The sequence below is a fragment of the Callithrix jacchus genome, chromosome 7, assembly GCF_049354715.1.
Source record: "Callithrix jacchus isolate 240 chromosome 7, calJac240_pri, whole genome shotgun sequence".
NCBI classification, from domain to species: domain Eukaryota; kingdom Metazoa; phylum Chordata; class Mammalia; order Primates; family Cebidae; genus Callithrix; species Callithrix jacchus.
Window position 1 is genome coordinate 58,638,088 of NC_133508.1, and position 24,969 is coordinate 58,663,056.

A 24,969-nucleotide genomic window follows, 5' to 3' on the forward strand; every position below is an offset into this window, starting at 1 on the left:
CCTCCTCCAGTTTTCCGTGTCACTGGGAGTCACTCACCTGGGATGACAGAGGCCTCGATGGTGACCAGGACTGAGGCCTCTAGGGGGCCAGAGGTACCCATCACATGGCACACATACTCGCCTGAGTCGGCGGGGGACACCTGGTGCAGCCGCAGCAGTGAGCCGTGGGTCTGTGTGAAAATGCGGTGGGTTGGGAGGGGGTCAGAGCAGTCCCACCCAGCCCCTCCAGCAAGCTGGTCCCAGGGGGCTACCATACCTGGTGCCGGGTGGGGAGGCTGCCCCCACGCTTGTGCCATGTGACCTGGGCGTGGGCCTGCCCGGGCACCACGCAGTTCAGATCCAGGGTCTGGCCTTCAGCCACATGTGAGGAGGAAGGCTCGATGTGGATGGGCGGGGTGCTGCCGGGGGCTGGACACAGAGACACTGCTCAGACGCCTGGACTCTTGGGCTATAACCTGGAGCCCTGGGGCAGAGGGCTCTGGGCTGTGATCAGGCCCTCACGGGGATGGCCGACAGGTGGCCTTTCTGAGACCAGGGCCACACCCTTCTGCCTCCCCATGGCCAGCCGAGTATGGCTTCTTCCCTCCCCAACCTCTAACCACAAGCTGGAGGCCCACTGGCCTACCCATGACTTCTTGATGATGAGCTCCTCTGGCCTGCAGGGAACCAGCAAGCTTTACTACCCAGGCTGCACCCACAGATGCTGATGACAGTGAGACACATCTCTGCTAGAGGGCGCCTTCCATGTGCTCACAGGTACTTTCCAGAGACACCGTCTCATTTAAACCACACCATGACCAAGCAGGTGGGTGGCACTTTATGTTCCATTTCATAGATGAATCTGAGGCCCCAAAAGGTAAAAACTACCTCAGGGTTGCTAAGGGGCAGATCTGGGATCTGAAGCAGGCCAGCCGGCTCCCAGGTCAGTGTTCAACCGGACACTCTGCTGCTTTCTGACAAATTCTGAAACAGTCCCTCACAGGGGTCCAGGTAAGCTGGACCAGCCTTAGCCCCACTCCCATCCACTCAGTCCCCTCCTCTCCCTGAGTAGGCACTGGAGGGTCAAAGCCTGCCTGGGATGCCCCCTCTGTCCTGGTGCCACTGAAGAGGCCATGGGCATCTTCTGCTCTGGATGCTCCCAGGGATCAGTCCTGGCTCGGCCGCACCTGGCTGCCCACCTGGGGTGTAGCTGGGACCCGAATGGGTGCCATGGAGGACAGAGACAGTAATGGAGGCCTCCTTGGGCCCTGATCCGTTCTCCACACGACACACATATTCTCCAGAATCAGCTGGTGAGACCTGGGGGAGCCGCAGCCGGGAGCCGTGGACCTGGGCCAGGAGGAGACAGGTATGTGAGGACAGGGACGGGGGCTGTGGTCACTGCTCCCTCAGCCTCAGTGATTCACTCAAACTCTCACTGGCTGTGCTCTGAGCTGTCCCATGCTGGAAGCTAGCAGGGAGGGATATGAGGCCTGGCTTCTGCTGATAGGTATGGGGTGTGTGCCGCCTCCCCGACCCTGCATAGAGTGCCCTGCCCCGCCCACAACCCCTGCACCGTGGGTCCCCTGCCACAGGCTCAGGGCCCTCATACCTGGGTGTGGGGAGGCAGGCTACCCCCTCGCCTGTACCATGTGACCTGGGCGTGGGCCGACCCTGCCACCACACAGTTGAGGTCGAGTGTCTGCCCTTCTGTCACAGAAGGTGATGAGGACTCAATCTTGACTGGCGGTGGGCTGGCATCTGAGGCTGGGGCCGGAGTAGAGGTCAGCAGGCCCCAGGGGAGCCCTGGCTTGCCTTCCCCACCCCTCCATTCCCAGAGGGCCCTCACCTGAAAGGACAATCACTTGGATCCGGGCCTGGGCGGTGCCTGCAGGGCTGGTGGCCACACAGAGGTAGAAGCCGGCATCAGCAGTCGTGATAGCCGGGATGAGCAGCGTGGGGATGTCCGTGTGCTCTGACCGGGCCTGCCATGGGTGAAAGGGTCAGCTGCTCCAGAGGCAGCTGGGCGAGGGCTGGCCAGGGGGACAGATGTGGCATAAAAGGGAGAGGCAGGTGCAGGGGCTCCCTGCTGGAATGTAGTGGCACGAGGCTACCATCTTGGAGGTGAAGGGAGCCACAGAGGAGGAGGTGAGGTGGGGTGTGGAGGGGGAGGAAGGGTGGCTGGGACTCTGCGGAGCCCGTTGGCCTTCTGGGTGGGCAGATCTTACCTGTGGTGGGAGGCTGCCCCCTTCCTTCCTCCAGGTGATAGTGGCGCTGGGCACGCCTGCAGCCCTGCAGTACAGCCTGACGGTACGGCCTTCGTGGACCTGGGTCCTCTCTGGGCTTACTTGGACTCTGGGCCCACTGCCCCCTGCAGACAGAGTCCCGTGAGAACACAGCCCGGGCTGAGCTCCCTCCCAGCCCCACCCGAGCCCAGCCTCTCACCATGCACATGGAGCACAGCCCGGGCCACCTGCTGCCCAGCGCTGCTGTGGGCTCGGCACAGGTACTGGGCCTGATCTGCAAACTCGACGGCTGGCAGACGCAGGATGCCACCTTGGACTTGTGCCTTCGCAGGGAGCTGGCCGTCAGGGCCCCCTGGTGAGTAGACCTGGGGTCAGCACCCACCGAGCCTGCTCAGAGTCCTGCTCCTGCCCTCCCACACCCAGGAGAGTCAGGCCCTGAATGGCATCCCCATCATGGCCTCACCTGCCCACTCGAGGCGGGGTGTGGGGCTCCCTGTGGCGCTGCAGCGGAACTCGGCCAGTTGACCTGGCTGCACTGTGAGCTGTGGCGGGTGGATGGAGACCACGGGGGCGGACGAGGTACCCGAGGCTGACAAGGGAGGAAAAGGAACATGACGTCAGCGTTGGGGAGTGTCATCTGACTCACACGACAGAGAACACTCTGCCACTCTCTCTGCTTCCAGGCTAGCCCTCCATGGCCATCTGTGCACACAACAGCCAAAGAGAGCTTTGGAAATGTCAGTATGACCTTATGACCGTCCCTCTTGAGACCTGTCTGTGACTCCCTGTTGCTTTTAAAATAAAAGCCAAAATCCCTACCCTGATCCATCACATACTGCATGCTCTCCCCTCTGCCCACACCCTTCCTCCCTCCCACAGCCCAGTCACGTGGTCTCTGCTGTTCCCCAGACACAGCAAGGTGCTCCTGCCTCAGGGCCTTTGCAAGTGCTGCTCCCTCTGCAGAGAACACTCTGCCAGCTCTCTAACTTGCTCAATGCCTACCCTTCCTTCAGGCCTCAGCTTAGGAGTCACCTCCTCAGAGAAGCCTGCCTGACTGTGTCTAGAGTAGCCCCTGCTTCTCCCATCTTGTTTTATTTTATTTTATTTTTGAGACGGAGTCTTGCTCTGTCCCCCAGGCTGGAGTGCAGCAGCATGATCTCAGCTCACTGCAACCTCTGCTTCCCGGGTTCAAGTGATTCTCCTGCCTCAGCCTCTCATGTAGCTGGGATTACAGGTGCCCACCACCATGCCCAGCTAATTTTTGTATTTTTAGTGGAGACAGAGTTTCACCATGTTGGCCAGGCTGGTCTGGAACTCCTGACCTCAAGTGATCCGCCCGCCTCAGCCTCCCAAAGTGCTAGGATTATAGGCATGGGCCATGACACCCAGCCTTCCCCCACCTCGTTTCACTGTTATGCCTAGCCTGCACTCATTGTCATGTGTAGTTATCTTGCTTATCCATTGATTCTCACACTTATGGTCTCCCTGCCTAGAACATGTGCTTCAGGAGGGCTGAGATCCCGTACATGCTGCTCTCCCCTGCTTCTGCAGAGCCTAGACCAGGACTAGGCGTGCCGCAGGTGCTCAGACATGATCAGTTGAATGAAGAAACGCTGCGCTAATCCTGGTGGGCATGGGGGGAAGCTGGTGTGGGAGGATCAGGTATAGAAGGGAGGTGTACCCTGCACGTGTAGAGTGGCTGTGCCCTGGTCCATGGCGAACATGTTGGAGCCGGTGCACACATAGGTGCCCGCGTCACTCAGCTGGACATTGCGAATGGTCAGGATGCCATTGAAATCCATGGCTCGGGCGGGCAGTTTCCCATTGTGCAGGCGGGTCCACACCAGAGTATAGGCTGGAGACTGCAGGACAAAGCAAAAGGGGGTCATGGGCGGCACTCAGAGACCCCAGAAGACAGACTCCCGAATCCCCACTCCCTGCCCTGCACACCTTGCTTTTGGCTGTGCAGATGAAGGTGACGTCGGCTCCAGGGCGCACGCTCTGACTGCGCTGCTCCTCCACGGTCACTGTGATGGGCTTGCTCGGAGCCTCTGTGGGGACAGGAAGCTTCCAGTGAGCCAGTGCTGGCTGGGCCCTGGGCCTGTGGCTGCTCTGTCTTTCTCCAAAACCTCTTCTAGGCATCACTTCCTTCCTGGTCCAGCTTAGCTCTCATTCCACCCCCTGATGCCTGCCTCCCCCATTCTGGCTGACCCCCACCATCCCCGCTCTCCTGGCCACATGGAGCAGCCACGGGATGTGGTTGGGGAACATCACACCATGAGTCTACTTGGCTCCAGTTCCTGGTCACAGACCACAAATGAGCTAACACATCACACTTCCCTCCAATTGGCTTTCTCCATCTGGTTTGAGTTTCTGTACCCCGACAACAGCTATTTCACACATCCTCCCACCTCCAGCCTCTCTAACCGCTCTTCCATTGTCACAGCTAGTGGCACCGACACACACTTGAGAAGAGAGAAATGACTAGTCAGGAGTGTTCCCAGCTCTCACATCTACCAGGTGCTGGCACCTAAAGGACGGGCCCCTTCTCGTGCCCCCACCCTGTCCCACTGTGGTGCCTCCTGAGTGCCCACCCCTCCCAAGGGCTTCCTCCGCTCTCACGACATCAGCGTCTCCTCTCCTTCTCACGCCATCACCTCCCTCCACAGAGGGCTCTCTAGAATTTCCCATTTCTGAAAACTCCCCCTTGACCTCATGCTCTCACAGCCAATGATCGTTTCCTGGCCTCCCTTCAGAGCCAAGACTCTTGCAAGAGTTGTTCACACTCACCACCTTCCCATCCATGCGTTGCCTCCTTCCAATCTGGCTTCTATCCCTTCTCTCTTGTCAAAGCATGACCTCTAAGGGCTACTTTTCTGCCCTTATCTGACTTCCCAGTGGGGAGGCTGCCCAGGAAGTCCTTTTCCCTCTGACTCCCAGGATGCCCCATGCCTCCCCTGCCTCGTGGCTGCACTCTCTTAGGCTCTTCCCACCCTTCCTCTTCCACTGGACATGTTCACGCTGGAGCTCCTCGGGACTCTGGGCAGGGGCCCTGTCCTCCGGCCACACTCTCCCTGGGTGACTTCATTCTGCCCCACAGCTTTGAACACCATCTCTGTGTCAACAGCTCCCAGACTCATTTATCTGGCTGTGGCCCCTTTCGGGAGCTCACACTCACATACCCAAATGCCTGCCTGGTGGACCCAATGAGATGTCTTCCCAAACGTCTCACTCTTGAACACGCCCACAGCAAACTTGGGATTCTCTCTGACCTGTTTGTAGCCTGCGCTGCTGGTGGCCTAGCCATGGTCCCCCAGTGCCTGCCTGCCTGACTTCTGCCAGCCACTGTGCCTCTTTGCACTGAGGGCTTTCTCGGGCCACTGGAGCCCACTGTGCATGTCCATGGGTGGGACAGACGTGCAGGGGACTTGCTGCTCCCGGAATAGGTCTCAGCCAATGACCGACAGGGGCTGACTTAGAAATACTGCAGCTCCCTGGGCCCCGGGGCAGGGTGACTCTGAGGTGCATGTTTTACACTGGCTCCCAAAAGCTTCCTCGGTTGCAGTAAGCGACAACTGCTCACGGTGGCAATTTGCTTGATCACACAGCCTTTACTGGGACGCCTTCCTGTCCCTGCCTCACTTTACTTCCCGGTGCTACTTGCACGCAAATCCTTGTTTCAGACTCCACTTTTGGAAAAGCTTGAATGAAGACACCTGTCTACTGGAGCCTCCCTCATCTCAGTAACCATAACCAATGTCCCTGGTAGCTAGAATCCAGACTTCCAGCTACCACCCTTTTCTTTTCTTTCTCTCTCTTTTTTTTTTTTTTTTTTTTTGAGACAGAGTCTTGCTCTGTCGCCCAGGCTGGAGTGCAGTGGCATGATCTTGGCTCACTGTAACCTCCAACTTCCAGATTCTAGTGATTCTTCTGCCTCCACCTACTGATTAGCTGGGACTACAAGCGCATGCCGCCACACACAGCTAATTTTTGTGTTTTTAGTAGAGATGGCGTTTCACCATGTTGGCCAAACTGGTCTCGAACTCCTAACCTCAGGCAATCCACCACCTCAGCCTTCTAAGTGCTGGGATTAGAGGCATTAGCCACCGTGCCTGGCTTCCACCATCCTTTTTCCCTCTCTGACCAGTCAAGTTCTGCCAATCCTAGCTCTAGAATGAGTCTTGAATCTGCCACCTCTCCTCATCTCCATGGCCACTGCCCTCGTCCCCTCCCAGTAGGTGAATGTACCATCTGCCCGAGTCTGCAGCCTGCAGCCCAGCCCAGGACAGGCAGTCTTGGTTACAGGTGGTGTAGGGACTCACCAGTGACCAGCAGCTCTGCCTGGCTGTTATTGGCATGGTGGAGATTACGGCAGGTGCAAATGTAGACCCCAGCATCAGAGGGCTGGACGCTGGGGAAGTGGAGCTCGGAGCCTGGTGGGGAGGAGATGGGAACTTTTTGGTGCAGACATGTTCTTTCTCACATCCAGCCCCAAGTGTGAGGACAGGACCCCAGTAGGGTAGGGACAGGCCCCTGCTCCCCCCCCCACCCCCACCACTGGGATGGCTCTTGGGGAGATGGCTCTGGGATCCCCTAGGTAGGGGAGCCTAGGGCCATGGGTACCTTGATGTCGCTGCTGGGTGCTGCTGGGCAAGGGACGCCCATCCGCACGGGACCAGTAGAAGTAGTGGGGTGGGCTCCCACTGACCTGGCACCGCAGGGAGTGGGAGCTGCCTTGGGGCACTATGCTTCGAGCAGGATGGACCTGGACCACCAGTGGGGCTTGGTTTGCTGGGGGTGGGGGCCGGGACAGGAGGGGCCATTCAGCATTGTCTCTGATATCTCTGCTCTCCCAAAAGCTGGGGTACCCCACCCTTAGCCTTGTCCCCCAGACCCAGTATCCCCCAAACTCCCAGGGCTCCCTGCCTTGCCCATCACCCCCATCTTGGGCCATGGTCCCACTTACTCTCTGGCAGGCACCGGCCCCCTGGCACGCTGGGGTTACCCACATAACCTGGGGCACACCTGTAAGTGGGAACAATGACCAGCTCTGTCAGGCCCCAAGGGACCCAGTGTCTCATGGTGGACTTGGGGAGCCAGAAGCTCAGGAGGCCACCCCATGTCAGGTGAGGAGGCTCAGAGCTCTGGAAGCACTTCGGGGACCAGATAGGCCCCCAACCACACAGGGCGCTGGTGAGCTGAGAAAGGGGAGTGTAAGGGAGCCTTAGCAGGTTGGGTAATGAGGGAGATAAGGTCTTTATGCTCCAGAGAAATTCATTCAGCTTACTTCCGTCAAGCAACTACGACGTGCTGGGCATGTGCTAGGTATTGGAAATGCAACAGTGAACATGATGAAGTCCCTGGTCTATGGAACTTACTAGTTGGGAAACTCTATGTGAAAATGAGAGTGCAGGAAGCATACCAGGGCTGAGGGGGCACAGGAGGGCACCAACTCCGCCCGGAGAGCCAGGGAGGTTTCCAAGAGGACGGGACTTCTTGGATTACCTCAGAGCAGGCTGTACTCTTCTTTCAGAGAACTTTTTATGGTTTGTAAATATCCATTTACACAATTACTTTTTCCCAGTCTTATCTCCCATTAGGGCTGATCTCTTATTAGGTGGTAGACTGTAAGGACTGGGATGGAATCTGTTCTGTTCACTACATTATCTCCAACACCTCAGCACACAGCATGGTACACAGTAGATGCTTGAGAAAAATTTGCTGAATAAGTGAATGAAGCTGGGTCTTGAAGGCCAAGTGGAAGTTAGCTAGGAAGGGGTGGTTTAGGGGTGAAGACTGTTCCATGCAGAGGGAACAGTATATGCAAGGCCTGAACGTCAAGAATTCAAAAAGTGGCCGGGCGTGGTGGCTCACCCCTGTAATCCTAGCACTTTAGGAGGCTGAGGCAGGAGGACTGCTTGAGCCCAGGAGTTTAAGACCAACCTGAGCAACACAGTGAAACCCTGTCTCAATTAAAAAAAAAAGAATTCAAAAAGCTAAGCGCAGCTAAGTAGAAAGTTAGGTGTCAGAAGTGGGATGAGACTGCTACAGTAAGCCTAAGGTGGCTGGGCTTGTCCCAAGGGCAGTGTGGCATCTTAGAAGGGTTTGGGGCAGGAAAGGAACACAATCCTGGAAGGGACTTTTCTGAGCAACACCCTCTAAGGCTCTCATTTGGGAAGCCACCGTTTGTCTTCCACCCTTCCCCCACTTCTGTTTAGAAACTTACTGCTCACAGTACTGGCCAGTGTAGCCAGATTCACAGGCTGTGCAGCGGTACCCACCGGCTCCCAGGCTTTCACAGGTGCGGGAGAACCTGGGGTCAGGGAGGCAAAGATCAGGTCATGGGAAGCCCACTCCCTACCTTGCTCCCTTTACTTCTGCTCAAAAGCCAATGCAACGCCTTCCATTCATTCCCCCATGGAAGTGTGTCCTTGTTACCCACATGTTCTCTGGGTTGGTCAGTGGGCAGGCACAGGGCTGGCAGTCCTCAGGCGTCCCGGCTGTGGCATCTCCATAGTAGCCAGGGGCACACAGCTCGCAGAACTCCCCTGCGGCATTGTGCTGGCATTGCTGCAGGGCACAAGGAGGGCAGGCACCAGACATTAGGCCAGATTTACAGAAGCCTTTCAAGGTTGCCATCCCCTGATCTAGAAATTCCAAGTTTGTGAACTCGTCTTAAAGAAAGCATTATGGAAAGGCACACAGATTTCATTACAAGGACACTCATCTCCATGGTGTTATAAAAAGCAAAATGGGCTGGGCATAGTGGCTCCTCACATCTGTAATCTCAGCACTGTGGGAAGCCAAGGCTGGTGGATCACCTGAGCTCAGGAGTTCACGGCCAACATGGTGAAACCCTGTCTCTATTAAAAACACAAAAATTAGTTGGGCATGGTGGTGCACGCCTGTAGTCCCAGCTACTCGGGAGGCTGAGGTAGGCAAGTTGCTTGAACTTGGGAGGTGGAAGATTGTACCACTGCACACACACAAAAAGCAAAATGCTGGAAAGAACCCTAACCATCCATGAATAGGGAATTGGATAAATTAAAAAGTGTACACATCCAAATAGCTGTCAAAAGGGTGATGCTCATTCTATTTTCTCCCTAAGTACCTGTGATAGTAAAGGAAAGGAAAGGAATACATGTGGGTATCTGAGGGCAGAGCATTGAAAATATGTGCATCATTGGTTGGGCACGGTCTCACACCTGTAATCCCAGCACTTTGGGAGGCTGAGGCAGGTGAATCACCTGAGGTCAGGAGTTCGAGACCAGCCTGCCAACATGGTGAAACCCCATCTCTACTAAAAAGAAGCCAGTGTAATCCCAATACTTTGGGAGGCCGAGGTGGGTGGATCACGAGGTCAAGAGATTGAGACCATCCTGGTCAACATGGTGAAACTCCGTCTCTACTAAAAATATAAAAATTAGCTGGGCCTGGTGGTGTGTGCCTGTAATCCCAGCTACTCAGAAGGCTGAGGCAGGGGAATTGCCTGAACCCAGGAGGCGGAGGTTGCGGTGAGCTGAGATTGCGCCATTGCACTCCAGCATGGGTAACAAGAGTGAAACTCTGTCTCAAAAAAATAAAAAAAAGAAGAAGCCGGGTGCAGTGGTGGGCACCTGTCATCCCAGCTACTCAGGAGGCTGAGGCAGGAGAATCACTTGAACCAGGGAGTTGGAGGTTGCAGCGAGCTGAGATTGTGCCATTGCACTCCAGCCTGGCGACAAGAGCAAGACTCCGTCTCAGAAAAAAAAGAAAGAAAAAAATATGTGCATCATCATAAAAACATGTGGGTTACAGATTCTCCTCCAAAGCGATTCACATTTGTTGTATCAACATAGTGTTCTTTGCTCCAAGGTTAGCTTATGGCTGTCAACCACCTGGTCCTTCACCGCGTACCCTGGGGGGACTATACACATGCTACTCTGAAAAGTCCAGGTATAAAAATATATGCAATGAGACCAGACGCGGTGGCTCACGCCTGTAGTCCCAGCTACTCAGGAAGCTGAGGCATGAGAATCACTTGAACCCAGCAGGTGGAGGTTGCAGTGAGCCAATATTAGGCCAGCCTGGCCGAAAGAACAAGACTGAGACCCTGTCTCAAAAAAAAAGTAGAGATCAGGTGTGGTGGCTCACGCCTGCAATTCCACCACTTTGGGGGGCCAAGGCAGGTGGATTGCTTGAGCTCAGGAGTTTGAGACCTCCTGAGCAACATGGTGAGACCCCATTAATTTTTTTGTAAAGAAAAAGAAAAAATAGTAAAGAACCAAAGTTTTCTTTACACAGAAGGACGTTACTCCACAGCTCTGGTCACCCCACTATGCCTGATGACCTGGCCTGCTGACCCAGGTGCTCTGACCCACAGGCCCCATGACCCTGCCCCTGGATGGGTGCCTGTCTTGTCCAGCCCTGGTCCCCCACCCAGGTTCAGCTAAGCTGACCCCCTGTCCTGGCCTCGCTTGTAGCTCACCGAGCAGGCCCCGGTCTCCGGGTGGCACAGGTCTGAGTGGCCATTGCATTCACACAGCTCGCAGTGGCCAAGGTACAGCCCACTCCCGGTCCGCGTGTAGCCTGGGGCGCAGTCCTGGGGGAAGAGAGGAAGGTTGGCCTCTGTTTCCAATGTGCAGACCCAGAATCCCTCCCTTCCAGAGTACTCCCAGGGGTGATCCTGCCACATCACAGGCTGGCACCCCTCCTTCCTGGCTTCTGCTCAGTCTGGCCTCTTGCCCACGACACTATCGAAGTCCACACGGTTCACCTCCCAGAGGAATCTCCATGCTATGCTTTGGGCCGGAGTAGTCTGTGTTTCTGAATTGGCTCCCTGTCTCTTTTGGGTACCCCGAAGGCATGAACTGGGTTTGAACCTCTGGGGAGCATAGCCCATGCCTGAGGCCACACTGCTCAGTGGTTAGGACATGCTAGACTTTGGAATCAATCAGATCCGGGTTCCAATTAGTTTCTGCCACATGTTAGCCGTGCACCATTTGGGCACACTCGCCCCTCAGCACCTCAATTTTGTTACTTGTTAAAGGGGATAATAATACATATCTCAGGACTGTTGGGAGGAATGCATGCAGGGTGCAGATGCGGGGGGTCATTACAGTTTTGATGGTAATCAAGGCTGCAGTGACGCCCTTCTTGATGCCTCTGTGCCTCTGCAGAGGTGGCTGAGCAGGCCACACACTCACCTGGCAGGACAGACCGATGTAACCTGGGGGGCAGTGGCACTCCTCCACCTCGAGGGCCTGGGGTCCGTTTGAGGGCCCGGGCTGGGCGACCTCCAGGCTCACTGCACTGATGCTGGCTGCCAGTGGCACCGAAGAGAACGTGGCTCGGATCAGGAGCTCATCCAGGTCAGCCAGTGCCATTAGGAGGTGCTCGCGTGTGGCTGGCTGCCCGTCAGGCCGGCGCCAGAATTCCTGGGTTGGGGGTAGCAGTGTGGGCGGGGGCATTGGGCTTTGTGGGTTGCTCCTGCAGTTACCACCCCCCCAACTCCAGCCTTACAGGCACTGGCTGAGGGCTGCGGGGTGAAGGTCGGGGAGTGAGAGGCAGGGTGGGCAGCAAAGCCAGGCTCTGAGTCAGGGTGCGGGGTGTGGGGTGAGAATCGTGGCCAGGTGCCCCTCACCTCTCGGAAGATGATCTCGTAGCTCCTCCTCTCGGGGCCCTGCAGCGCTGGCTGGGAGGCTACCAGCATGATGTTGTTGCCCTGGGGACACACCAGCAGGATTGGAAGGGGAGCTGAGGGGTCCTTGGGATGCCAGGGTGTCCTCCACCAGTCCCAGGTTCTCTGTAACCACCAGCCTCCTGCCTCTCCACTCTCCCAAGCTCAAGTGTCCAAAGGAGTCAGGCACATGCCCACTGCCCCCTTCTCCCAGCAGCAGGCTCCTCTGCCTGGGTGGTGTCCAGCCAGGCAGGGATGTAGGGACACAGGCCTAACTCCCCCAGCCTGTGCCAGGAAACTGAGTGCTGGATGAAAAGGACAAATGCTGAGGTGCCCCGGCTTCCATCCTGCCCTTCTGCCTGTCCAGCATGGTGTCCAAATGCTCACCGTGATCTGGACGTCGGGGTCAGAGAGTGGGCTGCCCTGCAGGCCTGCGGTGTAGGAAAGGGTGTATCGCAGCTTCCCACCGTAGGCCGCCACCTGCAAAGAGGCAAGCCCAGAGGTCACAGGCTGACCTTGCAGTGTGAGTGCTGGACCATACAGATGAGGGGTGGAGCATCTGGAGGCCTTTTGGCATCTGTGCCATGCTCCCTTGCCCCCTCCCACCCTAACCAAGAGGCCAGGGTGCATGGCCCGTGGGTGCTGGGAAATGACATTTCTCGGTTTCCCTGCAGCTTCAGACATGGTGGTGATCATGCCAAGCAGCCTCTTCGCTCTGCAAGGTTCTCCATTCCACATTGCCTGATGGTGCCAGTGAACCAACTCCAAGTCCTCTTTCATTTACAGGAATTTCCCAGGAGGCAGACAAGGGTAATGACAGTGACCACCATGGGGAGGCTGTGGAAGGTTCAAAAATTCTCAGCCATAGCGGGTGAGGAGGCCTTGCCTCCTAGGCATGTGGTTTTTGTGTGCCCCGAATCCAGTTCCTCCTTTCTATAAACTATACCCTGGTTTTCTTTTTCTTTTTTTTTTTGAGACGGCATTTAGCTCTTGTTACCCAGGCTGGAGTGCAATGGCACAATCTCGGCTCACCGCAACCTCCGCCTCCTGGGTTCAAGCAATTCTCCTGCCTCAGCCTCCCGAGTAGCTGGGACTACAGGCACGCGCCACCATGCCCAGCTAATTTTTGTATTTTTAGTAGAAACGGGGTTTCACCTTGTTGACCAGGATGGTCTCGATCTCTTGACCTCGTGATCCACCTGCCTCGGCCTCCCAAAGTGCTGGGATTATAGGCGTGAGCCACTGCGCCCAACCTATACCCTTGTTTTCTATAAAGAACAACCTTCCTGCTACACCATGCAGGTCTGAGAGTCCTGATCCCCTTCTCCTCTACATGGAGACATGAGCCAGGCCTGGCCTATCTGCAGAACCTACCACTGTACTTTGTCACCCCATCAGGGATAGACAAGTACCCTGGGCACTTCTGCTCTTTCTACCAGGCCAGAGAAAGTCCCTTTTTCAGTCAGATGAGAAGCTGGAGAACCAAGAAAAAGCCCTAACTAGACCCTGGGTAAGGCGGTGCCTGACACCAGACATGCTTAGACTCGGCAGTTGCACGAGCCAATAGATTCTTTGTCACAGACAAGCCTGCTGGACTTGGGCTTTGTGCTGCTCGTGACCAGAGAGTCCTTACTCTTGTTGTGGGACCTTCATGTGAGCAGCTGAGGCCCCCAGCTCTGCCCCACAGGACTTTCCTTTCCCTCCTCTGCCACCAGGGTAGATGCACATCTCAATACCAGGCTGCATCATGCCTACCCCTTCATGCATTTGTGTGTTGGCTCAGTTGACCAGCATTTATCAAACACCTGCTGGCTACATGCTCAGCCCTGGGCTACATGGGCCCCAGCGATGTTCTCCGTGAGCTCAGGGCGTGGTGAGGAATTCTGGAGTGTAACCAAATAACCGTGGAATAGCTGGCTTCCTGTTTGCTTTGAATGCCAGCAAGTTCACAGCCATTTCTGAGACTAACTTTCTAGCAAGTTACAGGTATGTACAACACAGTGGTTATTCTATTTATTTACTAACCATACAAAAAACCTAGTGTCTATTTATTTTTTTAACTTTTTTTAAAAAAATAGGGATGGGGTCGCCCTATGTGGCTCAGGCTGGTCTCAAACTTCTGGACTCAAGCTACCATCCTGCCTAAGCCTCCCAAAATGCTGGGATTACAGGCAGGAGCCACCATGCCTGGCTAATCTATTTTTTAAGAGACAGGGTTTCACTACGTTGCTAAAGCTGGTCTCAACTCGTGGCCTGAAGCAGTCCTCCAGCCTGAGCCTCCCAAAGTGTTAGGATTGCAGGTGCGAGCCATAATATGCAGCTCAAGCACCGTGATTCTAAGGGCAGACTCCACAGTCTGAACGACCTGGGTTCCAACTCCAGCTCTACTAGCTATATAGGATTGGACAAAGTGCTTAACCTCTCTGAGCCCTACTTTCCTCACATGGAAACAGGAGTAAAAGTAACACCCACTTTAAAGTATATCACAAGAGTTAAGTACTACAGGACACAAATGGTGATGTGCTCACATGGCGTGAGAACACGCATCACGCTCAGTAACCCTGCACCACTCCACCTCCACCCTCGGCTCCAGCAGGTCGCTTCTTATCCTCACCCCTCAACCTGCTTCTCTGAATGTACCTATGATGTGTCATGCCTATTTTTTGATTTTGTTTTTCGAGATGGAATTTCACTCTTGTCACCCAGGCTGGAGTACAATGGCGAAATCTTAGCTCACTGCAGCCTCTACCTCCCGGGTTCAAGTGATTCTCCCACCTCAGCCTCCCAAGTAATGGGATTACCGGTGCCTGCCACCACACCCAGCTAGTTTTTGTATTTTTAGTAGAGACAGGGTTTCGCCATGTTGACCAGGCTGGTCTCAAATTCCCAACCTCAGGTGATCTGCCTGCCTCAGTCTTCCAAAGTGCTGCAATTACAGGCAGGAGCCACCATGCCCAGACAGGAAGCTGATTTTTTTTGTTTGTTTGTTTGAGACAGTCTTGCTCTGTCACCCAGGCTGGCATGCAGTGGCATGATCTTGGCTCACTGCAATCTCTGCCTCCTGGGTTCAAGTGATTCCACGGACTTAGCCTCCTAAGTAGCTGAAATTACAGCCGTGCACCACCATGCCGAGCTAATTTTTGTATTTTTACTAGAGATGGTGTTTCGCCATGTTGGCCAGGCTGGTCTTAAACTTCTGACTTCATATGATCGGCCCACCTTGGCCTCCCAAAGTGCTGAGATTATAGGCGTGAGCCACTGTGCCCAGTCTGTTATGTGGATTCTTAAAAGGTACTTGAAATTGGTGGAGCAAAACGGAGGAATATCAATACTCATCTGAGGCCAACGCCAGCGCTCATGGTGATAATAATAGTGATACTGAGGTTGCCAGGAATGATCTTCGGATGGATGGGGAGCTCTGGGAGGCCAGGGCTCACTCTGCCTGCTCTATCTGTATGCGATGCAGCACACATCAAGTACTTAATTAGTGCTTCTTAAATGACTGAGTGCAGTCCAAAAACTAGGCCAGTGTCTAGACACGAGGTCAACGGAACCCAGAAAAAAGGCCCTGGAGAAACCCTCCCAGGCAAGACAGCTCCTCTGCCAGGGCCAGGGGTCAGGGCCTGCTGAAGGACGTGGGCAGAGCTGAGTTCAGTCTCAGCTGTGCTTTGACCTGAACGTGGGACCCCAGGCAAGTCCCTACCCACCGGTCTCCCCATTGTGTCATAAAAGGCCTTGACAAAGGGCCCTCTGATATTGTAGGATTCTCTGACATGCCTAGAATCCCCCCAATCCTTGTTACCTTGTCCCCCAGGAAGACCTGGGGCAGCTGCCAGTAATAGAGGCTTCCAGGGAGCAGAGAGAAGCTTTCGTAGGAGAGAGAGAACTAGGATGGAAGGACAGGTGGTGAGAGCCTCGGAGAGCGGGCGCGGGTGGGAGGGCAGAGACAGTCTTGGCAGGGGTGGACTGTCACGGGAGGGAGGCACGGTGGCAGGGCAGAGGCAGACCCCACCCCCACCCGACAGTGCAGGTCCCAGCCCCGCTGTTTGGACAACTTTCTTCCCAGTCCCCGCCCAGGCACCCAGCTGCTCTCTCTGGGTGTGGCCTGGGTCCACTTCTCCTCCCATCTGGTGGGTCTTTTGTGGACCCCAGCGTTTACACAGCACATTAGTCAACAATTTCAATGGGGTGGCTCTTTTCACATGTATTTAAAGAGAGTAACCAGCATAACTGAGTTGGTATATGATTGATTGAAAGGAAAATTGGAAAGAAATAATAGTCCAAGTAGTTTATAGAAATTGTGCAGTTGGTTCAGAAATGACTGAAATCTAGGAAACATGGTGGGTGGGGACCCTTGATGGGCACTTTGGCACATACCTGAGAGCCTAGTGGGAAAGACAGAGAAGTGGAGGAGGAGGAGGAGGAGGAGGAGGATGAGGAGGAGGAGGAGGAGGATGAGGAGGAAGAGGAGGAGGAGGAAGCCGGTAGTGCTTGCAGAGCAGCTGCAGGCTGGGGATAAGGGGAGAGCCCCTGGGGAGGGGGTCGGGGGTGGGCAGCAAAGCTGGACAGGAGCTGCCAGATCTCAGCATCCATTCGTCTCTGAGCCTCGTCCACCTGGGGGACCAGGAGCCGAAGGGCAGTGGAAGGGAGCAGAGAGGGACAGAAAGGACGCCCATGAGGCTTCACCTCCCCATGGGCCCAGTAACCCGCTCTGCACTGTCTGCTCACAAGCGCTGATACCTGGCACTCCGGCCCTTGTACCCCCTGCCTCTTGTTCCTCCTGAGCCAGGCGGAGATATCCTGGGATGGGCTCAGCTGCCTGTGGGCTATGACTGATGAGACAAGCCCTACAGAGGATACCCAGCAAGGGAGGGGCAGAAGTGCTGGAGGCAGCCCAGGGCATCTGTGGTAGGGCTGCTGCTCCTCACTCTGACTCTGTGTGTGCCCTGGTACCAGCGCAAGCCATTCATGGCTCTGGCATGTCTCCTAAGGGTGACACCAGAGCGGACCAGGCATCAGGGTGGGGCCTGGCCTGGCATAGGAGAAACGGACCAGGAGGGCCGGGGCCTTCGTTCATGTGCCTGCCTGGACTCAGCTCTCTGGTCTCTTCCCTGGGGCCCCAGGTACAACCTGTCCCAGCCAGGCCCTCAGTTACCTGTGATGCCCTCCGTGCCCCGTCCCTGCCCTCTGGGGGCCCCAGGATCCTCCCAGTTGTCATGGCTGCCCGCAACTGCTCCTCTGAGAGGGATGTGCGGTTCTGAGGGGATGGAGGGAGCAGGTCAGCTCAGACCTCCCAGGGTCCCAGAGCCGGAGCCATGGGCAGGTCCTCTACCCATGGACGTGGTAGTCAGAAAGGCCCACACTAATTAGGAAGAAAGATGCATGCCCCTCTCCAGGCTGGCACCCAGGGGTTAACTCCAGGCCGCCCACGTGCACGCAGGGGTTAATGGTGGTTGCTTGAGAGGCAGGGCCAGGGGAACCTGGTGGGCTAGACACAGTCGTGTGGATCAGCATTGGGTTAGTCTCCCTGCTACCTCAGTTGCCATTCTGACTCTGACTTCAGACAGTTGGCACTAGGACCAGACCACACAGCAGGTGAGGCAAGGTGGGGCACACACCCTCCTGGCTCCAACCCTGGGGCCATGGGACACTGCCTGGGTTCATGCAGATCCCCAATGCATTGGGCACTGCACATCTCCCTACCCAGGGCTGGGAGCACCCAGGGAGGCGCCACACTGCATCATGCCAACTTCACACCACACACATCCTGCGCCTACCTGGTGAGCCCGGCGCATCTGAGCAAAGTACGCCTCCTGCTATGGGGTGCAGGGAAATGCCAGGACAGGAGACAGAGAAAGGTCTGAGAATTGCAGGACAGGGCAGCAGGGAGGCCAGGAGGTAGTGAGCCCCAGAGGGGAGAGGGGAGAAGGGACTAGAAGGCAGCCAGCCCCCAGAGAAGCCTGGAGTACCTGGCTCTGTCTAAGAAATGAAGATGGGGCAACCCCAGAGCACCCCTCCTAGGTGTCCCTGGCCCCCTCGCCTCTTGCCTGGGGGCATATCAGCTGGAACACTGGCCTCAACCAGCGGTGGACTCCTGTGCCAAGACCCGCTTTCCCTGGGTACCACCGATGCCTGTGTTGCTCAAGGAACACATTTGGGCAGGCTGTCCCAGAGCCCCCCACCATCATCACCTCCCACCAGCCACGTTCTGGAGTAGCAAAGACAGATTCACCTCTGACTCGCAGAGTTTCGGAGACAGTGTCTTACTCTTTCACCCAAGCTGGAGTGCAGTGGTGCAATTATGGCTCACTGCAACCTCCCCCTCCCAGGCACCAGCGATCCTCCCACCTCAGCCTCCCTAAGTAGCTGGGACTACAGGCATGCACCAACACGGTCAGCTAATTTTTTGTAGAGATGGAGTTTCATCACGTTGCCCAGGCTGGTCTTGAACTCCTGAATTCAAGTGATCCTCCCGCCTCAGCCTTCCAAAGTGCTGGGATTACAGGCGTGAGCTCTGGCCTTCTGCAGAGCATTTTAAGGGCCGCCTCTGAACTGGGTTTGGATCCCCGCATTCCCACCTCCCAGCTCGGGGGTCTGGGTAAATTATAGAGTCCCTTTTGCCTTAGTTTCCTCATTTGTGAAAAGGGGTAGCAGCAGGACCTGGCTCACACAGTTGTGACTTGAGACTTATAAAGGATGCTGCCTAGCACATACTGAGAGCTCAACAGGCATGACCCAGGGTGAGAGTTACTGAGGCAGACACGAGCACGGAGCCAGCAGCGTGAATGAGTGGAGTGGGAGTGGGTGTGAATGACACGGAAACCGTGTCTCACTTGTCTTTGTATTCCTTGGTCTCTCCCAGGACCTGTTTGTTGAATAACTGCATGAAACCTAAAAGTCATGAACAGTTGAGCACTTATTATGTGCCAGGCATGATCTCCAGTCCTCCCAGCCACCATGAAGTTGAGGTTTATCAAATGGTATCTGGCTGGCAAGCAGCAGAGCTAGGGTTTAGAATGATGTCTATGGGACTACAAAGGCCACATGCCTAACCACGATGTGGCCAGGCACGTGGCAGGTGTGTGCCTGCTGAGAGAAATGGCTTAGAGGGGAACTTGTGTCGGAGTCACGGCTGACCCTGGTGCCGGGCTGGGGCCCACCTTGTCTCCCTGGTATGTCTCCGGCAGCTGCCAGTAGAAGGACTCATGGCCAAGGTGGGCGAAGTTGCCGAAAGAGAGCTGGGCACCCTCGGGCACAGGTTCCACAGAGAATTCTCCTGTCAGGCGGCTGTTCCGCTGTGGGTTTACCAGGGCAAAGCCCTGGAAGTCCCCAGGGGCAAAGTGGGTAGAGATCTGGCAGGGGAAGGAGGAGGTGGTATCAGCCTGGGCACTGAGGCAGGCACCTTGGTGGGGGATGGGACACGGGAGAGTGTTAAGGTGGGGGAAGGGGGTCTGCTGAGATCAGGGCTGGGAGAGAAATAATCGGGGCATGTGAGGGTACTGGGGCAGGGGTGAGGGTCACTGGACTCAGTGATGAGATGGACAATAGCAGGCAGCAGGTGACGGTCCCGCCTGGGACTGGGCAGCACAGGCTCTCACCAGGTGGCGTGTGTAGGCGGAGCTGGCACACTGTTGGGTGATGCCCATACAGAAGCAGGGCAGGCAGCCGTCAGGGTTGCTGGCACTCAGGTGGAAGTGGTGGGGCCGGCAGTGGCTGCAGGTGAGGCCTTCCACCTGGGCCTGGGTGGGTGGATGGATGGAAGGAGGCAAGCAGGGGACTCGGTGGGTACCCTGCACCCCCAGCAGCCCGAAGCCAGCCTCCCCGGCCACTTCCGGCAGCCCCTGCCCTGCCTCCCATGCCCAGGTCTCGGCTTCCATCAGATGCTGCCTGATTTCCCCACAGGCCCCGGGCAGCAGGGTAGAGCAGGCCCTCAGGGGCGGGAATTCGAACTGACCTTGCACTGGCACTGACCAGCAGCGTCACACTGGCTGCTGACACTGCCTTGGGGGTCACAGTGGCAGCCTATGGGACCTGGCACCAGGCCATCTCCTGAGGTGGAAGAAAGCCATGGCTGGAGCCCCAAACCCTCCACCCAGCACCCCTCTTCCCTCCACTCTGCTCGCCACTGAGTGGGAGCTCTGACTTCTGATGTGGGCATGCCACACTCTCACAACAGCCCTCAGAGGCAGTGGGGCCTGTTCCTATCTCCATTTTACAGATGAAGAAACTGAGGCTCAGAGAGGCAAAGCCAAAGGGACACTGAGTAACCCGACCCCAACGACCTCCCCAGTCCTACTCACTCTGGCACGGCTGGCCCTGGCTGGGGTTGCCATAGTAGCCAGGGGCACACCTGCAGAGAGAGAAAGCCTCGGATGAATTTCAGGTGAAGAGAAGCAGAACCCCAGGGCTGGGCTGGGGGCCCCATATTGAATTTCATGGCCTTTCGTGCCCTGGAAGAAACCAATAGCCTGACTCGCCCATGTTACGGGCAGAGAAGAGCAGGGACCCGCCTTGGACCACACACATGTGAATCCAGGCAGTCAGGAACCCAGGAGCTTTGGAAAAAAGCAGGGGTTTTATGGGAAGACTCTGGCCTGGCCAGGGCCGGGGCTGGGGGCTGGAGGTGAACCGCAGGCCAGAATGCATGTCTGAGGGTCTTGAATTCTGGGCTAGAGGTTGAGGCTCCTGAGGAGGGGAGCTGACCATCTGGGGCCTGCACAAGGTTAAGGCTGGGAGGCATCCCTGATTCCTCCAGGTCAGGAGGGCTGGGCCCTGCTGTTCATGTCCCCCCTGCCCCCCACCTCACCTCTCGCAGTGACGCCCGCTGTGGCCCGGGGAGCACGCGTCACAGGTCGGGTGGCCGTCTGTGTCCAGAAAGCATGTGTGGGCAGCCCTGAGTGTGGGGGGCAGATTTCTAGTCAGTTACACAGTGGCTCCTTCTCCTTGATCCTCCTTCAGGACCAGGGGAGGGGAAGGGAAGAATGGGCAGGTGAACTAATGTGTCCTGAGTGCTACTGCATGCCTGGCACTGTGCTAAGAGTTCCACGAACATCAGCTCATTCAACTCTGGCACAGGGGCTGAGGAGCATGGACCACCCTATTTCACAGAGGAGGCGGCTGAGCCCTGAAAGTGAAGTGTATCTCACACCATGTGACACACTGAGGTGGTGTCGAGGCCAGGATTAAACACTGCCTCTCAGAAGGGCTGGAGGAAGGTTGCGTAGGGGGGTGGAGGACGTTTTGGGGCAGGGCAGGTGCAGGCAGGGGCTGGACGCACTGGCCGGCAGCAGGGTCTCCGTAGCAGGGGCACAGCTGGCAGTCCTGTGGTGTCCCCTGCTGGGCATCCCCGTAGTATCCTGGCTGGCACTGCTCACACCAAGGGCCCTCGGTGTGATGCTGGCAGCCCTGGTGGAGCAGAACGTGAGTGGGGGTTGGGCCCCCAGAGGCCACAGATCACTGGGGTGGGAGGAAGGAGGGTGGGACTCACCTGGCAGGCACCTGTCTCGGGCTCGCAGGCTTCTGAATGGCCATGGCAGCTGCAGCGTTCGCAGGTACCCAGGTAGAGGCCGCTGGGCATGCGTGTGTAGCCTGTGTCACAGTCCTGGGGGCAGAAAGATGGCAGTAGGAGGGCCTTCCTGGACACGGCCCACTCGGGTAGGGGCACTGAATGGCCAGGGCTGGGGAGGTGGGGAGGGCTCATGGAAGAGGGGCGGGGAGCACCATGGAAGGGGCTGGCTGGACCAGGGTGGGGCGCAGGACTCACCTGGCAGGACGGGCCGCCGTACCCGTGCGGGCAGGAGCAGTGCTCTACTTCTAGCGCAGGGTCCTGGCCGGTTTCCTCAGGCACAGCCACGTCCATGCTGATGCCAGAGATCCTGAGCATGACAAGACCCAGTGTGAATAGGAGCACTGTGCCAGGCATGCCTGGAGCCCTCCACTGGGGGGCCTGGTTAGTCCTCCCACAGCCCTGTCTCAGTGCTGCTGGGGCCCTGTCCAGGTCCCCAGAGGCTGCGAGGGCTGTGGCAGACAGCGCTACCTGCAACTTACTCTAAACCACCACCCATCCTCACCTGGAGAGGTTACACCACCCCGTTCCCCTGGGGTAGTCAACGACGGGATGATACTGGCTACAAGAGCCCATGTGCCTGAAAGACAGACCTCTCTATGGCAAGTGACTCTCCAGAGCTCCCATGGGCTGAGGCTGAGGCTAAACTTGACCTGCGACCACATCCCTGGGGGGCCCCTTCCCCTCCTGCGTCCCTCTCCTTGTCAATCACGGGCACCCCAATCCCTGCCTCAGGCTTCCTTCAGCCTGTATGGGATGTACTGTTAGACTCTCCATTTTACAGATGGGGAAAGTGAGGCTCAGAAGGGTCGCATAGTCTGTAAGTGGTTGTGCCACACTGCACCACTTAGACAGAGTCCCTTCCCCAAACCCACACTGATCCTCCTGCCCTGGCTCAGACACCTGCTCTCAGCAGGCTGCTGGGTGTAGGATGCTCGGATCAGGAGGGTGTCGATGCCTGCCAGTGCCATCAGCAGGTGCTCCCGCGTGGCTGGCTGCCCATCGGGCCGCTGCCAGGCTTCCTGCCAGGAAAAGAACAGTTGTGCTCAGCCCCTGATGTCCTGGAGTATTGTTGAGGAGAGACAGGAGCAAGGGCCAGCCCGCACCCCTACCCCCAGGGGGCAGTGCTGCTCACCTCCCGGAAGGGCACAGTGAAGGTGCTGGGCTGGCCGGGGCCGGGCTCCTGGGCTGGGTGGTGCTCTAGGACGATATTGTTACCTTGCAGCACCACCAATGGCTGCCCGTGCAGGGGTGCGGAGCCTGGCTGGGACCGCTGGGTCACTGTGAAGCGCAGCTCTCCTCCGTAGGAGGTCACCTGGGACCGGGGGTAGACAGTAGCTTAGCAGGGTCCTCGAGCTGGGCCCTGTCACTGCTCCAGCCACCTTTTCCATGCTGTGTATCTCACTATTCTCCCAAGGCACCATGACCCTCCTGCCTCCAAGCCTTTGCCCGTGCTCTTCCCATTGCCTGGAGTTTCCTATTCTTTCCCACCCCTACCCACCTTGTCTCCAAGGAAGCTTGAAGGGAGGCTCCAGAAGTAGGGTCCAGATAGGAGTCTGTGGAAGGAGGAGAAGCCCAGTTCCCCGGGCGTGGGGGAGAAGATGCCATCGTTGGTGGAGTGGGTGTTTGCGGCGTTGGTCATGGCAAAGTGGGCAGGCTTCTCGGAGGCCCCGTGCACCTGGAAGGAGGAGAAAGGGCTGGAATGGGGGCCAGGGCCTGGGACTGGGACTGGTGCTTGGTGCATCCAGCCCGGGGCTGGGCTGTCCTACCCGCCCACCTTGCAGAGGTACCTGGGCGCGGCTCCAGGAAGAGCTGGTGCACTGGCGACTGACACCCATGCAGAAGCACTTGAGGCAGCCGTCGGGGTTTTGGGTGCTCAGGTGGAAAGAGCCGTTGGCACATTCATTGCACAAGCGCCCCACCACGTTGTTCTGCAGGTACAGAGTTAAGCTGAAGGACAGCCCATGGGAGGGTCCGCCAGGAGTTTCAGGCCGAATCCACCCACAGTCTAGACAGGGACCCAAGACCCAGAGAAGCCACTGAAAGGGCACATGTGGCTGGGTTCGGTGGCACACGCCTGTAATCCCAGCTACTCGGGAGGCTGAGGAAGGAGAATCACTTGAACCCGGGAGGTGGAGGTTGCAGTGAGCCAAGATCATATCACTGCACTCCAGCCTGCGTGATAGGAGGGAGACTCCATCTCAAAACAAGCAAACAAACAAAAAAACAAAGGAAGAGCACACATAAGAGGCATCATCATCTGAACAATAATTCCCACTTAAGAGCTTAGGCAAGCATTTTTCCCTTTTCTTTTTGGCTACCAGGGGGCTCACCAATAAATTTAGATTTAAAATACAGCAACTTAATTAAAATAATTGCTGCTACTATTTATGGAGCGTTTCATGTACTGTTCTGGTTTCCATTCAACATCACCTCATTTAAGTCCCCTAAGGACCTTGAGAGATAGGTGATACCTCCATCCGTCACATGAGGAAACAGAGGTTCATCGATGTGAAATGACTTGCACAAAGTTACTCAGCTTGCTCATCCACTCTGGGATTGAAGATCAGGAGTGCTTGACTTCAGAATCAATCCATTATTTTTCACATACTCATATTCTTTTTTTTTCTTGAGACGGAGTTTTGTTCTTGTTGCCCGCACTGGAGTGCAGTGGTGCAGTCTCAGCTCACTGCAACCTCTGCTTCCCAGACTCAAGCAATTCTCCTGCCTCAGCCTCCCAGGTAGCTGGCATTACAGGCACCTCCACCACACCCTGCTAATTTTTGTATTTTTAGTAGAGACAGAGTTTCACTACATTGGCCAGGCTGGTCTGGAACTCCTGACCTCAAGTGATCTGCCTACCTTGGCCTCCACAGTGTTGGGATTATAGGCATGAGACAACTCATCTGGCCGATGCTCCCATTCTAATGCAAGTGACCTCCCTTCTCTGAGCCTCCATTTTCTCATATCACAAATTGGGGACACTAATATCTACATCATTGTATCAATGTGACAATGGACAAGTATGGCAAATGCAAAGGTATAATGCAAAGGTATAAAGGTATAATGTACAAAGGCTGTACAAAGAATGACTGGGACTTGAACTCAGGTGGCCTGACTCCCTAACCAGAGCAACTTGCCAACGCCAGGCCACCTCTCCTGGTGTGGAAGACCAGTCAGCCAGGCCCACCAGCTCTGACTAGGTTACCACCCACTGGCCAAGGAGCTATGGACAGGACAGAACTTCCTTCCTCCTTCTCCCAGCTGTGGTGCTGGGCCCAAGACCCCTGGGTGGGTGGCAGATGGCATGCGTACCTTACAGCGGCAGGCCTCCCCGGAAGTCCCCATGCTGCCACGCTCATCACAGCGAACAATCGCCTGGTCTGGAACACAAAGCAGGTGTTGGCAGAGCAGGGGAGAATGGGATAAACATGGTCTGGGCAGAGAGAGGAAGAGTGGCCTCCCAAGGATCATGAGCTGGGGCGGGGAGGGAGGGTGCCTGGTGTGCAGCCCAGGTGGGG

At 56.4% G+C, this 24,969-nt stretch overlaps 1 protein-coding gene across 9 annotated transcripts in view; it reads right to left on the minus strand.

The window, feature by feature from the left end:
* Positions 1 to 24,969, minus strand: part of HSPG2 (heparan sulfate proteoglycan 2) — a 117,286-nt gene that overhangs the window by 31,574 nt on the left and 60,743 nt on the right. For 4 of the 9 annotated variants that reach the window (XM_035308083.3, XM_078330706.1, XM_035308081.3 and 1 more), the window contains 32 exons: positions 24,764 to 24,831; positions 23,239 to 23,379; positions 22,950 to 23,126; positions 22,584 to 22,763; positions 22,352 to 22,470; positions 21,647 to 21,758; positions 21,371 to 21,484; positions 21,161 to 21,288; positions 20,690 to 20,776; positions 20,184 to 20,233; positions 19,838 to 19,932; positions 19,482 to 19,622; positions 19,044 to 19,235; positions 12,271 to 12,363; positions 11,848 to 11,928; positions 11,411 to 11,641; positions 10,693 to 10,806; positions 8,668 to 8,795; positions 8,452 to 8,538; positions 7,192 to 7,250; positions 6,849 to 7,016; positions 6,548 to 6,658; positions 4,176 to 4,276; positions 3,907 to 4,087; positions 2,689 to 2,814; positions 2,425 to 2,577; positions 2,208 to 2,350; positions 1,829 to 1,964; positions 1,592 to 1,746; positions 1,179 to 1,329; positions 257 to 408; positions 38 to 170 (listed from right to left, as the gene is read on the minus strand). In XM_035308083.3, coding sequence (XP_035163974.3) covers positions 38 to 170; positions 257 to 408; positions 1,179 to 1,329; positions 1,592 to 1,746; positions 1,829 to 1,964; positions 2,208 to 2,350; positions 2,425 to 2,577; positions 2,689 to 2,814; positions 3,907 to 4,087; positions 4,176 to 4,276; positions 6,548 to 6,658; positions 6,849 to 7,016; positions 7,192 to 7,250; positions 8,452 to 8,538; positions 8,668 to 8,795; positions 10,693 to 10,806; positions 11,411 to 11,641; positions 11,848 to 11,928; positions 12,271 to 12,363; positions 19,044 to 19,235; positions 19,482 to 19,622; positions 19,838 to 19,932; positions 20,184 to 20,233; positions 20,690 to 20,776; positions 21,161 to 21,288; positions 21,371 to 21,484; positions 21,647 to 21,758; positions 22,352 to 22,470; positions 22,584 to 22,763; positions 22,950 to 23,126; positions 23,239 to 23,379; positions 24,764 to 24,831 — 4,107 coding nt within the window. Of the gene's footprint in view, positions 1 to 37; positions 171 to 256; positions 409 to 1,178; positions 1,330 to 1,591; positions 1,747 to 1,828; positions 1,965 to 2,207; positions 2,351 to 2,424; positions 2,578 to 2,688; positions 2,815 to 3,906; positions 4,088 to 4,175; positions 4,277 to 6,547; positions 6,659 to 6,848; positions 7,017 to 7,191; positions 7,251 to 8,451; positions 8,539 to 8,667; positions 8,796 to 10,692; positions 10,807 to 11,410; positions 11,642 to 11,847; positions 11,929 to 12,270; positions 12,364 to 15,685; positions 15,770 to 16,260; positions 16,498 to 17,038; positions 17,141 to 17,660; positions 17,697 to 19,043; positions 19,236 to 19,481; positions 19,623 to 19,837; positions 19,933 to 20,183; positions 20,234 to 20,689; positions 20,777 to 21,160; positions 21,289 to 21,370; positions 21,485 to 21,646; positions 21,759 to 22,351; positions 22,471 to 22,583; positions 22,764 to 22,949; positions 23,127 to 23,238; positions 23,380 to 24,763; positions 24,832 to 24,969 lie in introns of all 9 variants that reach the window. The other 5 variants (XM_054258880.2, XM_054258879.2, XM_054258881.2 and 2 more) reach the window with 2 other exon arrangements.